General features: G+C 35.7%; 1 protein-coding gene across 14 annotated transcripts in view; it reads left to right on the top strand.

Annotated features, from left to right (window-relative positions):
• Positions 1–19,972, top strand: part of Gdap2 (ganglioside induced differentiation associated protein 2) — a 184,686-nt gene that overhangs the window by 141,041 nt on the left and 23,673 nt on the right. Inside the window, exons 1-2 of one of the 14 annotated variants that reach the window (XM_067776454.1) lie at positions 360–500; positions 1,029–1,799. The exons of 11 other annotated variants lie outside the window; for them this stretch is intronic. In XM_067776454.1, coding sequence (XP_067632555.1) covers positions 1,678–1,799 — 122 coding nt within the window. In that variant the 5' untranslated portion in view covers positions 360–500; positions 1,029–1,677. Of the gene's footprint in view, positions 1–359; positions 1,800–19,972 lie in introns of those variants that run through there. 2 more of the 14 variants (XM_067776453.1, XM_067776452.1) reach the window with 2 other exon arrangements.

Here is a 19,972-nt window from a genome sequence, read left to right as displayed (position 1 = left end):
AGTTTAAAAGGGTCGTAGACTATAATAATAAGCTATAACTTAGCAAAAAATTGTTTTGAATCAATAATATTTCACTTATCGAGTTTTATTGTAAGAGGAAATGGAAAGACATTTTTTTTAAACGGGCGGTGCTACGTGTTATGTAGAAAAGTAATTTATCCGAAATGAAATGTACAATTGAAGCTCACGCTGAGTATATAATATTCGGTTACCCTGAACTTAGACACCTTTACTTGTTTTTTTTTTAGTTTTTTTGTATGGTGAGCGCCACAGGCAATTTGCCTCAAGCTTACTTAGTACATAAATGATAATTTCGGCGCTAGAAAACTTCGTCTCATTAACTCATCGGTTGCTGAGTATTGTGTGCTTAGTCAAGAAAAACTTTTCGGTGAATGCAGACGTTTTTTTACAAATGTTTCGCGTTGAACGATTTTGTACTTTTCTTAGAAACAAAAGCAAATTTAAAGCGAACTAAATTTAGCGACGGCTGAGAATATTTTGTATGTAGCAAGCATATTTGTTATATAGGAAAATTGTTGTGAAAAACTAAACCCAATTGAAAAAAAATTGTGAATTTGCTAGATTGAGCAGCACGAGCAATTAGGTAATTTAGGAAAAACAAAATCTACCCAAAAGACTGCGTAGTAGGTAACACAAAATTGTTTTCCAAAAATAATCGTTTTTCAAAATAGACAAAAATAAAAGTGAATTCGCGATTTGCGTCAAGAAAAGTGATACAAACAACAAGTAAATGTGGAAATTTTCAATTTCATTTTACGCAAAAGGAAGTGAAATATTAATGAAATAAAACTTAAGAAATTTATATACAAAATTGATCACCAGCATTTTGTAATTCGAAATTCGTAACTACCCTTTTGAGAATATTTTAGCATTGATTTTTCGTACTTATACAAACAACAACACACATATACAAATACTTGTAAAGAACTAGATTCTGCCGTGGAAAGTTTTATAGCATAGATTGTGCATTTTTTTTTTCTGCTTTCAATATTTCATTCAATTTACAGCCTACGCAAAATACTAAAATGCGTTTGACAAGCGCATCAATAACAAAAATTGTACTTAACTAAGTACGAAAGGTACAAGACAAGTGTCAATCAATAGCAAAGCAATTAATAAGAAAAATAAAGTCATATAAACACACAAAATAGTTACATTTAATAAGAATGAAAGGCAGGCAAAAAATAAGTGTGGGATTCAAGTTCTAGTCACATAAAAACAAAATCATAGAGAAAACTAACAGAAAATACAAAAATAAGTAAAATACAAGAATAAATAAAACGTAACGCCTGTGAGTAAAAGAAATCGGACGTGAAAAAGAGCAGAAAAGAAAGAACAGACATTTAAAAATAAAAAATTCAACTAAGTAACACCAACAAAAGTAAAGAGCGAAAAAAAACTCACAACAACGCCGTGTTTAAAACCATATCCAAAGAGATACTGCTAAGAAGAAAGAATAGACTATCTAATAATCGCGCGTGATTAATTAAAATTTAGTGATTAGCCAAGTGACGCCCGAACGAGCCATCTTTACTTTACCCCGCTTACATACATACGTACTTATTTTCATACTTACAACGCGTGTTAAATTTCATTAAGGACCCACACAAGCATAGATAAAAAGAAATTACATAAAATTACAATAACAATAAAACTATGGCCATGCTTGAAGGTATGACAAGCATAGATTTAGGGGCAAGTCCCATACAAGAAACAACAGCAGACATAAATGATGCAATAACAATGCCTGAAGAACCAATCGAAACGCCAGAGGAAAGGTCAGTTGTTGTGAATTTTGAAGGAGTAAGAGTGGGTGGAATATTGTAATAATATTGAACTTGGAATCAAATATTTACCTACATACGTACATTATTTATTCTATAAACATATTTCGTAGCAAATTAATTATTTAGAAAACGGTAGGAAGGATATTTATGTGGTGGTGAATATGCGTAGGCAACCGAGCGTAAGCAGAGAGTAAGTAATATATGATTAACACACTATTATTTGTACACACTAAGTACACTCAAAAAAAATACTTTTTTCAAAACCAGAACATGGAAGACCTATATGATATTTCGACAGAGAAACTATTTCCTCAAAATCCGTGTTTTTTTTTTTTTTCAAACGAAAAAAGTTTCAATACACAAAAGAAAGGTTTTCTTGTTTTCAGAAAAATGTTGATTCTTTTAAAGAAGAAAAACCAGTGGCGAAAAATTATTCCCAGGAAGTTTTTTCTTTCAGTGAACGTGTATATATTAGGCTGGCTTGGTCTCCATACTAAAACAAAACTTACAAAAAACCAAAATTCTGAGGAAAGGGTGATTTTAGTAAAATTAGGAAATAGAGCATTCGTCAAACAAGGCAGGCGTTTTAAACATGATATGTAATTTTTTAAGGTTCAAAAAGCTCTTAACGACTAACCCACAGCATACAGGGGCAGTATTCAGTAAGTGTTAGTTTTGAAATATACACTTTTCTTTCACACAAATTATATAAAAATAAAAAGTGTACATTTTAAAACTCACACTTACTAAGTCTACCCCCAGTACACCAGATGCTTACGTATATACTGAAACCCTTATACCTATCCCCAACAAATAAGGAAACCGATCAGAGGACTCTTACAATATAATCATCATTAGAAAGATGAAACGTCTAAAACCAAGAAACAAAAAACACAAGGAGGGCTAAACTTTGAAAGGATGCAATCGCAACATACTGCCAATGGTTTCGCAACTCGATTCTCACGTCTGCTCTCTGAGAGCACAAGTCGAGCCTACACAATACAGGTACAGTGGAAGCATATCTCCAAAGGACTTCGTACCGCCTCCGAGGAAACAATTAGATGCCGACGACCACAGAAAAAAGGCTGATAAGATGAAAAATTTTGTCTTGCAACCGAATAAAAGACGCTGCCTACAGGGCTTCGTTAATAGCGCGAGTAACAGGAAGAGCGTGTAAACGCTACCGCGAAAAAGAAGGTAAAAATATGGGTTTGATGGTGAGTAAGGACAAAACGAAATACCCGCTGTCATCAAGCATAAAGTCAGGACATTTGCGCTTTGATAACCAAGTCACTGTTGACATCCATAATTTTTAAATAATAATAGACCTTGTTTATTTGGGAAAGCATCACACATCCAACACAAATATCAACATCAGCTCTAAACTCCACCAAAGAAACACTCTTGCCAATAAATGCTACTTTGGACTAGGTAGGCAATTGAAGAGTAAAGTTCTCTATCTTCCGCTGGTTCCTAAATCAAATTGACCTTTTACTATATCGATGACTGCCAACAGGGGCGTTCGTACTTCGTTTTGTCCTTATTCACCATCAAACCCACCTTTTCCCCTTCTTTTTCCAGTTTGGACTAAGCAGAACATACGCTGCGGGTATTCAGGCCAATGACATCAATGTCGTCGGCATACACCTGTAAGCTAAGGCAGTCTAGGTTGCCTGGCTAGTTTTAATTGACGGATATAAACTAATTGATTTAATTTTACGAAGTACATATCAAGTTCGACCTTTTAATAGGAAATATAAAAGTTTTTTTGTTAAATACCCTAATGTACTTCAATATGTACAGGATATAAAGTCGTATAAGATAATTAATATTTTCATCGCGTGAAGCAATAATTATAGCAAACACAGTTTTCCATCAAACAAATTATTCAGTTATCGTAAGAGTAAAGTACTAAAACAAGGTTGTTGACTGGCCAATAATAATTATAGACTACACAGGAGTATGAAGTGAGGTTCCATCACACATTTAATTATAACGTGTTAATCTAACTTTGCTAAAATGGTGGATCGTATGGTTTTCAAGATGCCTTTGGCAACAGATGTATCGATTCGAAGACAACGGCTAATAAAATAATTCCTACGCAAGTGCCACGAAAAGCTTCTCAACAAATTTATCTCTGAGAGCAATGCCGTTCGGAGTTTACATGGAACATGTAGGCTCACTAATTTGTAGCAAGAAAGAGAAACCAGTTTACCACAAATTGAAAGGGAAAGCTCGACCTTAATCTTCAAGGAGGTTCATATGGATGGTTCAGAAGTAAATCAATGTATGTCAGTATTTTCTTGAAATTTACTCACGTACTGAAGGTTCTGCCTCACTGTTCATACCCTCCTCTGCCAAAGTACCCTAGTTATTGAGATGGTAGCACCAATTGTGGCCTTCTATTTTCCTCCACTTTTTGCTTTACTGACTTATGCTGAATCATCCCGATACTGCATTAAGTTATTATTATTAGCTTTAATGTTGTTAGTACACATGGAAGGCATTTTGAGGTTGGTAAATATTATTCAATAAAAATTTTCGATTTGCGCAGTCAGCGGGCTCGTATATCAATCAGAGAAAAACCGAATCGATACTTTTAGTTAACAGCCAACGCACCTAGGGAGTCCAGAAACTAGAATGAAAATCAATATCAGTGGTATCCTCAGATTGCTCTCCGACGTGGACTCGTCAACATATTGTCTTTCGTCCGCGTTGAAGTTTGACTAGAATTTTTAAGGTGAGGTTTCCCTCAACAACGAACTGTTCAGTCGACATAGTCACTTTACTTTACATTGAAGTTACCTACTTTTCGCTTATAATCTACTTCCACATCTGGTGTTGGCGAATGGCAGCTGTTCTTGTCCGTGTTTTCAGCTTTCGAAGTATTTGCTACCCCGTTAGTTGTCTTTCAACTTTATACCCACTTGTCAAATCTATGCGGCTGGCCTGTCTCACGGCCCCTCTTGAAAGCAGATTTCGTGCCTTCAGCCTAATGTTACCACTTCCTTTTGCTGCCCGAAGCTACAAATACACACACACATTTTAGGCCAAGCTTCTCTCCAATTTGCATTGGCGGGACAGGACGGCATCTACAAGGCAGATGAGTTTTCACTGAGAAGCTTTTCATGGCAAATATACACTCGGAGTGTTTACCGAATGACTGCCGGTGCGAGACCCCGCTTAGAAAAACTTTCTTCTAAATGAAACAACTGTTTTCTAATATTTTGATGTTGCTCTTCCCGAAGCGTGAACCCAGTTCGGTTTGGTCGGCGTAGCACGCTGCCATCACATCACGCTTAGCTCTGGCCTAACAATGTTACCCTAAATATAACAATGAATACTATTAGAATATAACAGTATCTGTTGATATAACCGAAATTTTTGTTGCACGATAGCCATAAAAACAAACTGTGAGCGTAAGTTTTTTTTTAAAATTAGTCAGTTGTTTGCTGTTTAAGTGATTAATGAAACCAGTTCTTCTAACAGAGAAATCAATTAAACTGATTAAGAATCTGTCATTTTTACAGAATATTGTTAACTTGAGAGCAACAATTTTTCTTCTGTTGAAATGACTATGTAAGTTTTTCCTCTTGACTAAAAGCTCCTCTGAATCAACCATAGTGCGGTGTAGTATAGTTGGTAAAAAAAGAACTTTATATTTCATCGTTCTTTAGTATGATCTACAGTGGTCAATGAATAAATTGCACTGAGTTTCAGAATTATCTTGGTTGCAAATTTTGACTGTTTATTAGTTTTTTTGCCGAAACCGCAAAAATTAAATATACCCAAAGGTTCTAAAAATTTACCGAACAAAAACAGATATTTATACTAATTATTAATACCAAATAAACACTCATTATTTGCACACAAAATCTGTTGCACTTTTTCCACCCGCTACTGTATGCATATTGAACTCATATTTATAACGATTTGTTTGATTTAAAATGCAGGTGCGTTTTGGCTGTGAAGAATTGATGAATGCTACATTTCAGCTGTTAATTTTATTTCAAAACAACTATAATTCCAACAGTAAAGTGAAGCTCAGCTGTCAGATTTGTATATAAACACAATGAACTAAATACACGTAACTTATATCAGTACAATTGATGATCATGCTGATGATCATCAGGTATAAGTAAATATTTTTTTTGAATTGACTTACATTAATGTGAGAAAGTGCTAAAACCATTGAATTGAAATGACATCAGAAAGCTAAATCATACTCCCGCTTTATAAGACGCCATTCATTTATTGTCACGCACACATGTTTAGAATGAAAAATTTTTAATTAGTATAATAATGTAAGCCGTAAAGCTAAAAATGCATTAATAACAATTTTCTATTCTCTAACATGCATAATTCTCACATCTGCAATTCTGAAGAGTGTGGTTTTAATATGATTTTTTAATGATTTTGTAAAAGCGGCGTGCTACTAAATTTACAGTACATATATATGAATATTGCTGAAACTAAAACACAGGGTGACACGTTTTCAGAAAAACTATAGCTGAGACCTTTATAGTTTATTAATACTGTTTTCAGCTATACACGGAATACGAAACCAATAGAGTAGTAACTCTAGGTTAGGTTAAGCAGTAGCTGCCCTGATAGGAGAAGCTTACTTGGACAGCATGAAGGTGCTTTGTGATATCACATAAAATAACGATGATGTAGCTATATCTACTTAGAGAATCATTGTTTAATTCAAGGGGTTGTGTAGCGCAACCCTTTCAAGGGGTTGTCAGCGCAATATATAGCTTCTTTAACTCAATTGTCAACCTCACCTACCCGTGGCGAATCCTGTTTCTACAACAGCCGAGACCCTGGCGACCCCAAGTTCCTCATGGATCTGGGGGGTGGGAGGGCGGTATGGCCTTGATTCACATGGTCATACTTAATCATTCCCGAGATCGTCGAGCTAGTACCTTGATGGTGCTTGTTACCGGAACTTACCGGATCTGCATCCGGCCAAGGACCATCAGCATCGATAACACTCCCCAAGGCCTTCAGGGAGTGTCCTTATCGCTACAACAACAACAAAAGAGAATCATTTCTCAGCAACGATATAATTTCTAATAAAACCGATCTCAACCTTGAACAAATCATTTGGAGATCCAGGTGAGTCGCGACCAAAATACTTTCGGCTTATTCTGGCAAAAGCTGGGCAATCAAGCATAAAGTGTCTCCATGATTCCACCTCATCATCATCCATATACAGCTGCAGCAGGTTGGAGATTCCAGTATATTCAGACGTGCCGCATGGATTCCCATTGAACAATGTCCTGTCAAAACCCCAATGACCATTAATAGATGAGCCTTAGTGAACCCAATCATTTCGGCAGACCTCCTGTCATCCACTTTCGGCTGGAAGGATCTTGCTACCCTGCAAGTGGTGGTGTCCGCGCAAGGCTTGCATAACTGACTCGAGGCCCGCATATGCACGAGCAGACCACAGCTGTCCATAAATAAATATTTCGAAATTCATACAGCCATCTTCATCCGATTTAATTGTACCGATGCGGGCTAAAAGATCCACTTGACAGTTGCCCGGGATATCACTGTGGCCTTGAATCCAGATAATCTTAATGATAAATTAGTTCTACGCAGTCATAAGCGATGTCAGACACTCTCAGACAACTCTCTCGATCGCACTATAGTTTAACTCAAAGCCTTGATAGCCGCTTGGCTATAAGAATAGATGATAATCGTACCAACTTCCGCTTGGAAGACGTTGCGGTGACTAGCAAACATAAACTTGCGGCTTACATAAAGTTCTTGACAAAAGACCACCCCACCAACCTTTCCCTCCAGCTTTGACTCATTCGTGAACAAGTTAATTGATCTCCTGCTCCTTTTTGCATGTATTACTACATATTATAAAACAAAGTCGCTTTTTCTGTCCCATGTCCCTTTGAATGCTTAAACCCTTAAAACTACGCAACGGATTTTCATGCGCTTTTTTTTAATAGATAGAGTGATTGAAGTTTGTAGATTGTATAATAACATCCATTAAATAGTGGAGAAATACTGTTATTTTTGAAGTTTCTAATGTGATGTATATACATATATAAGAAAAAGTGGTGTTAGTTACACTATTTATGACTCAAGAACGGATCATCAGATTTGGCTGAAAATTGGTGGAGGGGTAGCTTAGATCTAGGAGACAGACATAGGATACTTTTTATCCCGTTCTGGATAGGGTCGTGAGATCAAAACGTGGACGTGGGCAATCCTGGGATATGTTTGTACAATGTGGGTATCAAATGGAAGCTGTTTATGAGTACTTTGATACGGGGTATTTTTCGTTTCCGTGGGTGACTAGGGTCTCGAGATATAGGCCAAACTGTGGATCCGGGTACACCTAGAATGTGTTTATAGAATATGGATATCAAATGAAAGCTGTTGCTCAGAGCTTTAAAGTAATTTTCATTGTGGTATTCGATTTAGTCGCAGCAACCTGTCAAAACAGATAAATATCCATGCGAAGCCGAAAAAAGGCATGAATTAATAATACCCACATACCTATTTGCATACGTCCTATTCGATTTGCCTGAAATTTGGTATATAAATTTGCCTATAATAGTATTTACGATCCTTTTTTCGGGGAAGTAGACCAGAGACGGGCTGGGAATGAGATTAGGACTAGGATTGTGACTGAGACTCGGAGTGGGACTGGGACTCGGAATGGGACTGGAACAAAATACATACCACCCTCTGGGACTGGCAATAAGAGATGAAGAAGAATCGGAAAAACTTGAGAGAAAGGAGGGAAGGAGAAAGTGACTGAGAAAGAGATAGAGTGAGACGAAAATAGAGATAGATGGAGCGAAAAAGACGGAGGGAGGAGTGAATAAAATTATTAAAAAGAAGTGAAGAGGGGGAGGGCAGAGTTAGAGGGAGAAAGCTTATTAAAATATATGCAGATAGACCAAATTTAGGGCAGAACAAGGTCTGACGGGTCTGCTAGTATATTTATATATGTATGTCAAAGAACTTAGGTGCTCCTCCCCTACCATATTTTTTTCTATAGCATTTTCTCAACAGTTCAACCATTTATTTTTTTGGTTTTTGTATCGAAATGTCAGAATTCTTCAGGCAAAAACAAATGCTTGGCTTTGTTGAAATATAACAAAAAAAAAGTTCAAAAGTAATATCCTGATTTTCAGCGTATTACATACCATAAGTACTTCCTTATGGGATTCCATTTATTTTTTTAACAATAAATTTTTGAACAAAAAATGTGCTGCATTAAAATATTTACAAAACTGAAACCATAAATTCTGCACAAACACACAACATTTTTGCTCTGGAGAGCGGCATATGGGCATACTTGTTTGTTGTTTTGATTTATTCTATTTTTTGTGAAATTTTTGTATTTATTTTAATTTTACTGGTTTGTTTTTTTTTTGTTTTTTTTTTTTTTTTTTTGTTTTGTTCCGCTTTTGGTTGATTGTGCACACGCCACTTTTTTGCGTGCGAAATTTTTTAAAGTATGAATGTATTATTTAACATTAAAAGTAAAATTGTTTGTTAAATATTTTTTTTGTTATTATTTGTAAATTGAATTCGTGAATCGTATGAATTTATTACTTTCGTGTGTTGTGAGCATTTTAGCTCGCAGGGTATCACGAATTGATATTACAGTTCATAGTTTCAGTATATGAAAGCCCTGTAGGAAAACCGAATCCACGCTATTATACAAATATTTTATGTTAATTGAATCGTTTATTATCAAAAGGTATAATGGTTTCAAATTAATGTAATGATCGATTGGTTGCATTTTTTCAAGCCGCAATTCGAATGTTCGATAGAAATCAGCAGGTGGAAGGGATTTGCATTAATAGCTCTTTTATATACTTAGCTGAGCAGAGAATTTTAACTTTGTTGACATAACAATAGCTTGTAATGGTATAAACTTATCGATAAGTCCTTATCAAGGTAAAAAAATTAGTTCATTTAGTTCTGGATATGAGCGAAATCCTACTTTTTAACACGCTTTTATTAGCTTGGCCTGTATCTATGTAACGAAATCTTTGAGCTTAATTTTCACCGGTTTCTAGAAGTCTGATTAATTTGAAACTTTGCATACGTATCAAGGACCGATGACAATGCATTAATGTGATGGTGTGGTGACATAAGGTCAACGGCCATAAGGTCAATTGGCCTTATTACCACTTTGAATGGCCATAAGTTTGATTGAAACTTTGCACACGTATCAAGGCTCGATGACAATGCATTAATGTGATGGTGGGGTGACATAAGATTAACGATAGTTAATTAAGTTATTAATAAAATTTAATTAAATTTTTCAGGATCCTGCCATCTTCGCTGCTCCCGTCTATAATGCCAATGATCTGCCGACCCTTGGCAATTTCGGCGAAAGACCGCGTCCAGCCTCCCTGCGTCTTAGCCCTTTTCGGTGCCGTAGGGTTGGATTCATCCATGGACCGCTGGCGTTTCGAGGTTTCATCACTCTCGACTAAAACTTTTAAGATTACTTGAACTAAAAAATTTAAAATAAATAATAGTTTAAAAAACTAAAAAAAACACGCTTTTATAGCTAACCGAATTAAAAAATAGAAAATAATTTTCAATTAAAAAGAGTTTATATAACAGTAGTAGAAGGTCAAACAATCATTTATAGTTAATCACCTCAAAATAAAATTATAATAAAATTTAAGTTATTAATAGGATAATTTAATTCACAGTAAAAAGCGTGTGGTGCTTGATATTGAATGTTACAATCATTCTATTGGCAACTATCTGAGAGGAAAGATATGAAATGTAGTCAATGCAAATGTGAGAGAGGACTTTACTTTTTAAATGCCTACCCAGTCCAATGTAGCACTTGTTGGCAAGAGTTATTTTTATTTCTAAGCTGACTGAAGCTAGCCGAAATCCTTCACAGTCTTAAATTTATATCCATCAACAGTGACGTGGCTGCCAAGGCGCGTATGCGTCGCTTCTTTCTTGGATGACAGCAAGTACTTGGTCATTTACCGCAAGACTCACTATTTTGCTTCTTTATCTAATACCGAGAAGGCAGACCTCACAGCGCTTTTGTTCACACCAGCAATATCAAAATCATTAGAAGCTATCTTTTCTCCAGCCTTATGTCAAAGAAAAGGCACGAAAGGGAGTCGTTTTGTATGAAGTGTCGTTTGATTTCGAATGATTTGGGAGCCAAAAGCAAGGTTTTGTTATATGAGATCCCGGTCATTAGTGACTTGAAGGTAATGAACAGCCAGACTACCTAGACCACCAGACCCAGAGCCCTTCTGTGGACTCACAAGGGCACATAATAGGGAAACCATAAGTAACTGGGAAACGCACGCTACACTTGGATTGAATGCCCAGAGCAAAGGCTGACCAAATTGTTTATACTCCCAGCAACGAGAGTATCAGCCAAACTCCTTAGTGTGAGCAGAGCGGCCCTACGAAATCTAACTGGGTACTATACGGCAAACCGTTTTCTACGATATAAGCTAAGTAAGTTAAATCTTTCCGATACACAAATCTGTCACTTTTTGAGCTGAAATGCGTCGCTCTGGCAAGGCGAAACTCTCCCATCTAAGTGGTGTGACTCTTAATCCTCTCTTGATATAAAGTAAATAGCCTGAAGAGGTACCTACCTAAATATATTAAAGCCGTCAAGCACAATAGATCTAAATAAAAGTCGCAGTGCATTGAGGTATAATAATAATTATAATAATATGGAAAATTATATTTTCTTGCGTTGAATATACATATAAACTTAAATATTATAGGCTATTTTTAATCAGTATAGATTTGATATTTTTTAATTGGTAAATTAGTCATGACAGTCACTTTTTAAATCGATTAGGAACTTTCAAACTTCAAAGAAAATAAATTTTTTTTGTTTATTTCCTTCTACAATTTCCAATTAATATACGAGTAAACGTACGTACTCGCTATTATTTGCTTATTTGATTGATGCTTTACTTTAAGTTCGCTAATACTTAGTTAATTATTAGTAATTAACTCTGACAGATGTAATACAGTGATTATGGAGATTTTTATAAGCTTTTCAATGTGCTTACGCATTAAAAGTTCTGTTGCTACTAATCATCATAATGCCTGTGGTGTTACTTATCCGATTAGCACTGGCCCACTCAATGCAGGCAACTTATGTGCATTCCGTCGATTTGTTTTCTTAATGTAGGGCCCGAATTACGTGTTACGATCCGTGATCGAAATTTATTTTTTAAATTACAATAACTTTGAAATGGTAGATCGGATTAATGAAATATGCGATCTAGCGACGAATAATACTCGTTAGATACATAACTTGATTTAGATTTAAGAATTAATTAGACAGTTGCACAGCTATCGCTTGAGTGTAAATGGTTTTCAGTCACTGATCGTAACACGTAATACTGGCCCAGTTTGCACCATCTTAACCCTTTCTACTCCAGTGGCGAGTGTCACTCGACATTGATTTTGTTCCACCAACTCCACTGTCGAGTGACACTCGATATAATGTAATACTTCTACTTCTAATACTTATCCAGAACTTCGAATTAAAAACGTTCGAATTATCCACGTTCCACTGAAGGATTGTGCTGTGTATGTGTATTTTCCAACCGTAAAGTTGAAGAAGGGAGAAGAGAAATATGATATTTTTGCAAAATATGCTAAGCAAAACCTGAGCTTCGTCCCGGGATTTGTTTTGAATAATTCCATACCCAAAGAGTTTATAAAGATTAGAATTAAGAATATTAATATATATAGTATCATGTAATTATTCATAAACTAAATTTTATTAGATAAGAAAAAATCAATTTTATTTACAAAATGCAAAAAAAACCTGAAAGGTAAAAAAACGCAATTTTAGCGTGGAGCTGATGGAATAAATACAAAAAAAGCTTGGAGTGGAAAGGGTTAAGTTAGAACCATGACGGAACCAGAAACAGATGACGGTCAAAAATCAGCTGATTGGCACCTTTCTAATATTGTTTGACATTTCCAATTCCGGCGCGGTACGATTTTGACATTAGCTTGTTTACAAAAACAAAAAACATGGAATTTGTGTTTGTAATTGTATGTATGTATATCACTGTGCTGCCACCTTGTATGGTTCCGCCATGGTTAGAAATTATCTAGATGTTAGCAATCATTCAGGCAGCTTCATTTGACATTTTCGTTTTCACCAACACAGGGTGACCCACCAACAGTTATATCGATAATTGTGAATATTTTGAAGTATAAAGCTGGAGGCATTGGTGATTTATCGGTAACCGTATCTGTAACGTTTTAACAGCTGATTCGACCAACCTTATGAGAATCAATGCAATCGATTATTGGTGCCGTTAAGGTCGTAGCCGTATCGTAGCCAACCGATTGCCTGCAAAAATTGTTGGATTACGTGTTCCATTTTCTTCATGTTGGAGTACTCTAACAATACTCCTTTGCAATGCGTTTGCGGACCACCATCAGCCGATCATTGCTCTTTTTTTAACGACAGTGATCACGACACATGACGATCGAACAGAGTTGCCAAAAGTAAAATATTGCAGGCAAATAACTAATAATAAAATTTTACTTTGGCAACTCTGATAAAATGCAACAGCGCACTGGTTTTATGTATACATACTAAAGTATGTATAGAGAAATATTAGTTTCTTTATTCGCGCAAATGCTAAATAACATAAGAATATTCGTAGTATAAAATATAAAAGTTGTATTGCCCTCTTCATTTACTTTCATTTTAAATTAAATTCACTTCGATAATTCTTTCCGACACAATTCCTCTTTAGTACTTTTGTATGTGATCCTCTGTGGTTGCTCCATGGATTACTACAGTGAAAGTACTTTGGAAAGTACTCTCACGTATGTACTCTATGGAATACTCACAAACAAAGCGAGAGTGGGATCACCTACTCCTCTCCTAGGACATAACAATGTTAATTGGAGCACATTTTTTGTATGAATACAGAATAGATTTGGAGCAGTCCTATACTCCCAAAGGAGTATTCCTTACATTATTTATAGAGTACTCGCGTTTTTTGAAGGGTTGGTTTTTGGTTTGCCGTCGTAACGATAAACAGCTGATTACGTTAGGGATACGACTACAGCGATACGACATACGGCACCAATGACTCCCGCTTTAATCGCTAAAATCTATTGTGAAAAGGCGAAACCCAAAAAACAGCTTACATATGACTATACTTTTTCTTGCACTTAACTGGCAATTCATGCTTCAGTTAGCATGTAGAAAACAAAATTTCTGTAAGTAGTTTTTGTAAAAGTTTACGCTTCCCCACATTAAAAATACTATTGGGCAATTCACAAGAGCGTCGTATTCATGCAAAATTTTAAGATTTGATTTGTTATGAGCTTTACGCAAATGTGAAGATAGTGCAGCGAAGTAAAGCCCATAGGCTTTGCTGACAAGGGCATGTTATGCGAATGAACGAATACGCTCGACCAAGGTAGTATTTCTGGCGATACCGCAGTTTCGGAGCAGAGGAAGGAGAAAGCCTCTACTGAGTTAGATGAAGGTGGAGGTGGAAGAAAACTTGAACTTCCATGGTGCTCCCAATTGGCGTCAGTTATATCGCGAGCAGGGATGACTAGCGTGACTTGTCAAAACCGCTTAGGCGTTTAAGCGCCAGTTACTAATGATGGTGAACTATTTAATTTTAATGTAGGAATTAGTTTGACCGGGTGGTGCCACTAGGCATATGAGCATTCAGGTCAAGATCAAACCCACCTTTTTCGCTTCTTTTCCAAGTTTAAGTAAGCAGACCTTCCGCCTCGGGTGTTCAGGCCGATGATATCAATGTAAATATAATAATATTTATTATTATTACAATAATAATATAACTGCTTTTGTTGCCCATTGGTATCTTGTTCTGAATTAAAATTTTTTTTCCTGAAAGCGTTGTCCATTCTCTTCCATGTAAACCTTAAATTTGTTCCAGCGCTATATGGGGAAAGTCCGGCGAAAAAAATTCCAAAAACTGAAGACTTAGGCTCGTTTCTTTTAGTGCGTTTAAGTTAATTGGAGTCTAAACGCGCTCTTTTGGCCCCTTTAGATGAGCTCTAAAATTTTGTGTAAGCGGTTATATGGACAGGGATGCTTGAGATTAGCTTTAACCATAGATGGAATTCGCACTAAGAAAAGTTTACCTTAGCAAAAATGGCAAGGTAAAATTCTAGTCAAGTTTAACTGTTGTTTTACGTCACACTAAAAACCCGTGTCTAAATTTAAGTAAGCTAGAAAATTTTGTTTTTCGTTATTCGGTCTGAAATAAAAAAAAAATATATTCAAAATTTTTGAAACATTTGATACATGTCGAAAATATGGTAGAGAGTTACGCAACGGTACAGCCTCGCACTACAGGTTTTTATAACTACTTTCTAACTGGTGCGTATCAGATGCAGAGCAGCACCGTTGGTAGCCACACATGTACCAACAGCGCTGAAATTGTTGTTGTAGCGATAGCGGTAAAGGCAGCGACTACCTCAGAACCACCTGAGGCTGAACCAGCTTAGAACGCGTTCAAAAGGTTTACAAAGGGGGGCTATTCCTGTGTCGTTCAGCATTACAGTGTTAAAAATGTAAGTTGAAAGCGCTGCGAGGAGACGGTATGAGAACTGGTGGCGTCCGTTAATGCGGTAGTTCTGTGCTAGTTCCGAACTAGCGAGATTTCCAACAAGAACAAGTGTATCTATCTCTTGCACAACAGACCGTGGACTTGAAATTAATATAAGGCACGATAGACTCCGAAGAGATTTTAGGCCGAGCTTCTCTTCCAATTTTCCTCATGCTCCTTTTAGTTTTGCCTACAAATTGGTAGGATGGAACCTACTTGTCTTATGCCGACTCCGAACGGAATCTGCAAGGCACATGAGTTTTCACTGAGAAGCTTTGCATGGCAGAAATACACTCGGAGGGCTTGTCAAACACTGCCGAGTGGCGAATTTTATCCGTCCTTAAAAAAATAAAATTTGGACTTATCTTTTATTTTTGGACTTATTAAATTAAAGTCCGGAAATAATATTTTCTGAGTGACTTTTACTATAAAAGGAACAACAATTTGGGTCCCTGGCTGAAATACATCAGTTCTGAGTGAGTTATATACACGAATTTTGGTATAGATCACTATGGATATGCTGCACAATTTCATCAATAATTTATTTTTCTCTTATTAGTTCAATGTTCGGAATTAAGATGATGGTGAACTTTTATATTATTAACATATAATTTTAAATTTCGTTTTTGAAACTGATTTAAAACAGAAATCGCACGTTTTATTGTAAACTGATTCCACTCAAAATTTAGACTTTTTGAGATATATTTTTGGATATACCAACATATCCAATTAATAGAATTATGCTGACATTTGAAGAAAACTTGGAAAGTCCAAAATAGGGGACATATATGCCTTTGAGTCTTATTTCCATAATGGAACTCTATAAAAAAAAATAATACTTTTTTGCGTTTTCCCAACAAAATAAAATTTTGAATTGCATCGTGCGAAATATCTATAAATGCTAGGACATGTTTCTGAATTTCATTTCTTAATCAGCTAGCTTCTCGGGAGCTTAGTATTGGACTCGAATCTCCAACATTCATACTTTATACCTTTATCCACTCAGCCATATGAATACCCCGCTGCTCGCTTCGCAATTCATCTCTAATAATTGCCTTTTTTTGCTATTCCTTTTTTATTCACTATTTATGTACTACACTCTGTATGTTTTTTAATCCTAATTGTCTGGAGTGTTTTAGGCGCACTTTGAAAGCTTATAGCGTTTTCCTTCCTGAAATAAATTGTTGCCTAAGTAAATAGTAAAGCCTTAATAGAGTTACTCCTACCCCAGAAAATGTTCAACATTTATAGTGCATACAAAGAACATTTCAACTCATCATATTCACTCATATTCATAGAGCATATGTGGAACTTAAGAGCGAATTGAGAGTTTCACAGAGTTGCACTACCACACCGTCATTTTATACAGGGTAAAAGTGTAACGCTCATTGCGAGCAGGCAACAATTTTCACAAAAGAACGAAATACCCCATAAAGGCGTTGCCTGTTTTTTAGAATAGAACAACAACCCTTGCGCGGTGTACAAAAAGCGTAATACTTTAGCCAGAAAAGAAAATGCTATTAGTAACATTTGTTTGGATATTTACAGCTTTTGTTTATAATACTTCCGCTGTTACAATTATATCAATGTTATGTAATTATATTTGTTTAATTTTTTCAACTTCGTTGACTGTTCTTAAAGGGTTATATCGGCACATGGAAGACTAGCACGATTCGTGATCGCATGGAAGATTAACCCACTTAGTTAAAAGAAGCTTAAGTCCAAATTTACAAGGCCGTGCGAAACTGCGAATCTGGACTTAATCTTTTCTTAACGCACTGTGCTAGTCTTCCACGCGAACAAGTGAAGCGTGTTAGTCTTTAATGGGACCGACGATATATAGTACAACTTCCGTAATTAGAATTTTTATTCTTAAAAATTCAAAATATTTATTTTAAAATCTGAACCTTTAATAATATCCGCTTTTAACATTCAAATACAATAAACTCTTATAAAAATTAAAACAGGTGTGTAAGAAATTTGCATACTTAAAAAAGTAAATACTTATTCGTGATCTAAATTTAAATGAACTTCGTGTGACATCTTTTTAATGCAAATCTTGAATAAGCGCGATGCAAATTTTTTATTAAAATTTTAAGTAAAATAAGTCCAATAAAACGCAAAAGAAAAATATAAAACACAAATATGTTGAAACGCAAAAGTTTAATTTTTCGTTGTTGGTGCTCATCATTATTCCACTATTTTTTCTTCCCTTATTCTTATTTCATTTTATTTTCTGCACTAAAGACATGGGCAGATCATTGAAATGCTGCAAAAGTAACTCTTTGTTTGCGTCACAAAATTTGTTTTGCACAACTTTTCGCTAATAATGTTAATTGCTGGAGCAACACATTTTTAATAATGGAAAATTGTGGCATGACGTACAAGTGAAGAAAACCATTGGTTTATTTTTATCACTTTTAAAATTTGTTTCTTTTACAATAGTTATTTATTTCTGTTCGTTTTTTTTTTTTTAATGGTGTGTTCAAGTTTTACTTAATATTCAAGAATTCATGGGCTTAACTCCGGTTTATAATAATTGAATATTCATTTTCATTATGTTTGTTGTAAGAGAACCTGAAAAGAAAGAAACATTTACTGCCATGTTGCGATGGTACCATTGCGTTATTTATAAAATATTAAGTAAAATGGCACGCTTAAACGGTTTGCAGTTGATTGCTTCTAATCTGTATTTAATTTGCGAGACATGCTCAAATACTTTATACAATCGTTTTTGTTATTAATATTAGAAAAAATTACAAAGTTTACAAACGGATAATAAAATAATTAAATACAGATAATAATATTGATATAGTAGTGCACAGCGGAAGTACTGCTTATAAAAAGCATTACTATAGAAATCAAATGTTACTAAGCTCTTAGGGCGCGCCTATAAATATTCCACACAATTAGGTTTAAATAGCATACAGAATTAGTATATACCTAAATGGCGAATAAAAGGAATGGCAACAAAAAGGCAACACTTACTGACCAATTGCAAAGCCAGCAGCAGGGCATTGGTATGGTTGAGTGGATAAACTCCTCTTCCTTTACACTAGTATGAGTTATGAATGTTGGAGATTTCGAGTTCAATACTCAGCTCCTGAGAAGCTAGCTGATGAAGAAGTGAACTTCAGAAATATGTCCTAGCACCATCGCCGTTTGTAAACTTTGTATTTTTTCTCTAATATCAATAACGAAATGTCGGCGTAATTCTTGTTTACCGGATCTCACCGAAGCGGTTAAGAACACTTATGTATATCCCTAGAAGGCGGACTCTCAACAATCAGTTGTTTTTTAGAATACCCAAATTTCTGAGTATTTAACAGAAGCTGTTTGCACATCATTTTATGTATCTGTTTTATGACTATTGTAATGAAAAGTGTCTTTCATCTCAAATTTGGTGGGTTGAGATTATGCTTAAATAAAGAACTCCGGTATTTATACGCTAATATTTGACACGTACGTCAGAATTTGTTTAGTGCTTTCAAGATAACAATGCGGATTATATATCTTCAACATATCATAAAAATTTACAAAAACAAATAGAAAAGTAGGTATTTAAGTAAGATAATAATTACTGCAGAATCTTATTATATGTACCTACATTTGTACGTCACTCTTGTGTGATCTTCATATATGTACAAGTGTTTTAAGTTTTCAGTAGTACGTCATAACTTTGTACATATATGTATAAAACTTGTTCAAGACATTGAGTGACGGCATCGAGATGATAACTCAGATGTCAAATTAAAATCTATACTCATTTACAATAGAGGTTTACGCCGGTCACTTAATCAGCGGCGCCGGCGTAGGATCTATTATATACCGGCGGCGGCGGCGTGGCCGGCGTGCCGCCAAAGTGATCGGCGTAAAACTCTGAATTGAATGGCTGGACTTCAGAGTATCACATTGTCCACAACTAATGAATATGGAAACATACTGTTGACGTCAATGGTATTGTTGACGATCTGATACAATATCATTACTTTGCGGATGAGAATCTGGGAGTCTTGTAAAGCGAAAAATTAAAAAAAAATAATATTTGGAAAGGTTTTGCTTATCGTGGATCGTTCAAAAAATTTCATGAGTAGCGGAGAGAGGGAGAAATACTTAAAATGGTCACACTTTTGTAGCGTAGTTTCACCGAAGGAGATGTTCTAGGCTAACTCTAATAGCCGTCTTCGCCATGATTTCTTTAAATCATGCACATAGGCGACTTACGGTTGCTATCAATTATGTACTAATAGTCATGACTCTCGTGTCACAGTTTTAACGATAAGCATCAATGCTGGCTTATTGTTGATCGCGCCAAAGGGCGCCTTCAGTTTTTTCGGCTGTTTTTAAGAGCTACAATTCCCGACGTGCGAACAATAAAAATCCCGACCATCAGTCGCTATCACGCATCCTGGCCCTTATACCATATGCCAGCACAGAAGCCATAGGACTGCGACTTCGAACTCATACCTTCGTCGACATTACTTTCCTAGAAGCTCTAGGTGTAGCTCCGAAGACTTTCTGACGAATGTTTTTGTCGCGCTA

Source organism: Eurosta solidaginis, chromosome 3, assembly GCF_040869045.1.
Source record: "Eurosta solidaginis isolate ZX-2024a chromosome 3, ASM4086904v1, whole genome shotgun sequence".
In the NCBI taxonomy this organism is placed as follows: Eukaryota; Metazoa; Arthropoda; class Insecta; order Diptera; family Tephritidae; genus Eurosta; species Eurosta solidaginis.
This window is presented reverse-complemented; position numbering and strand designations above follow the sequence as displayed.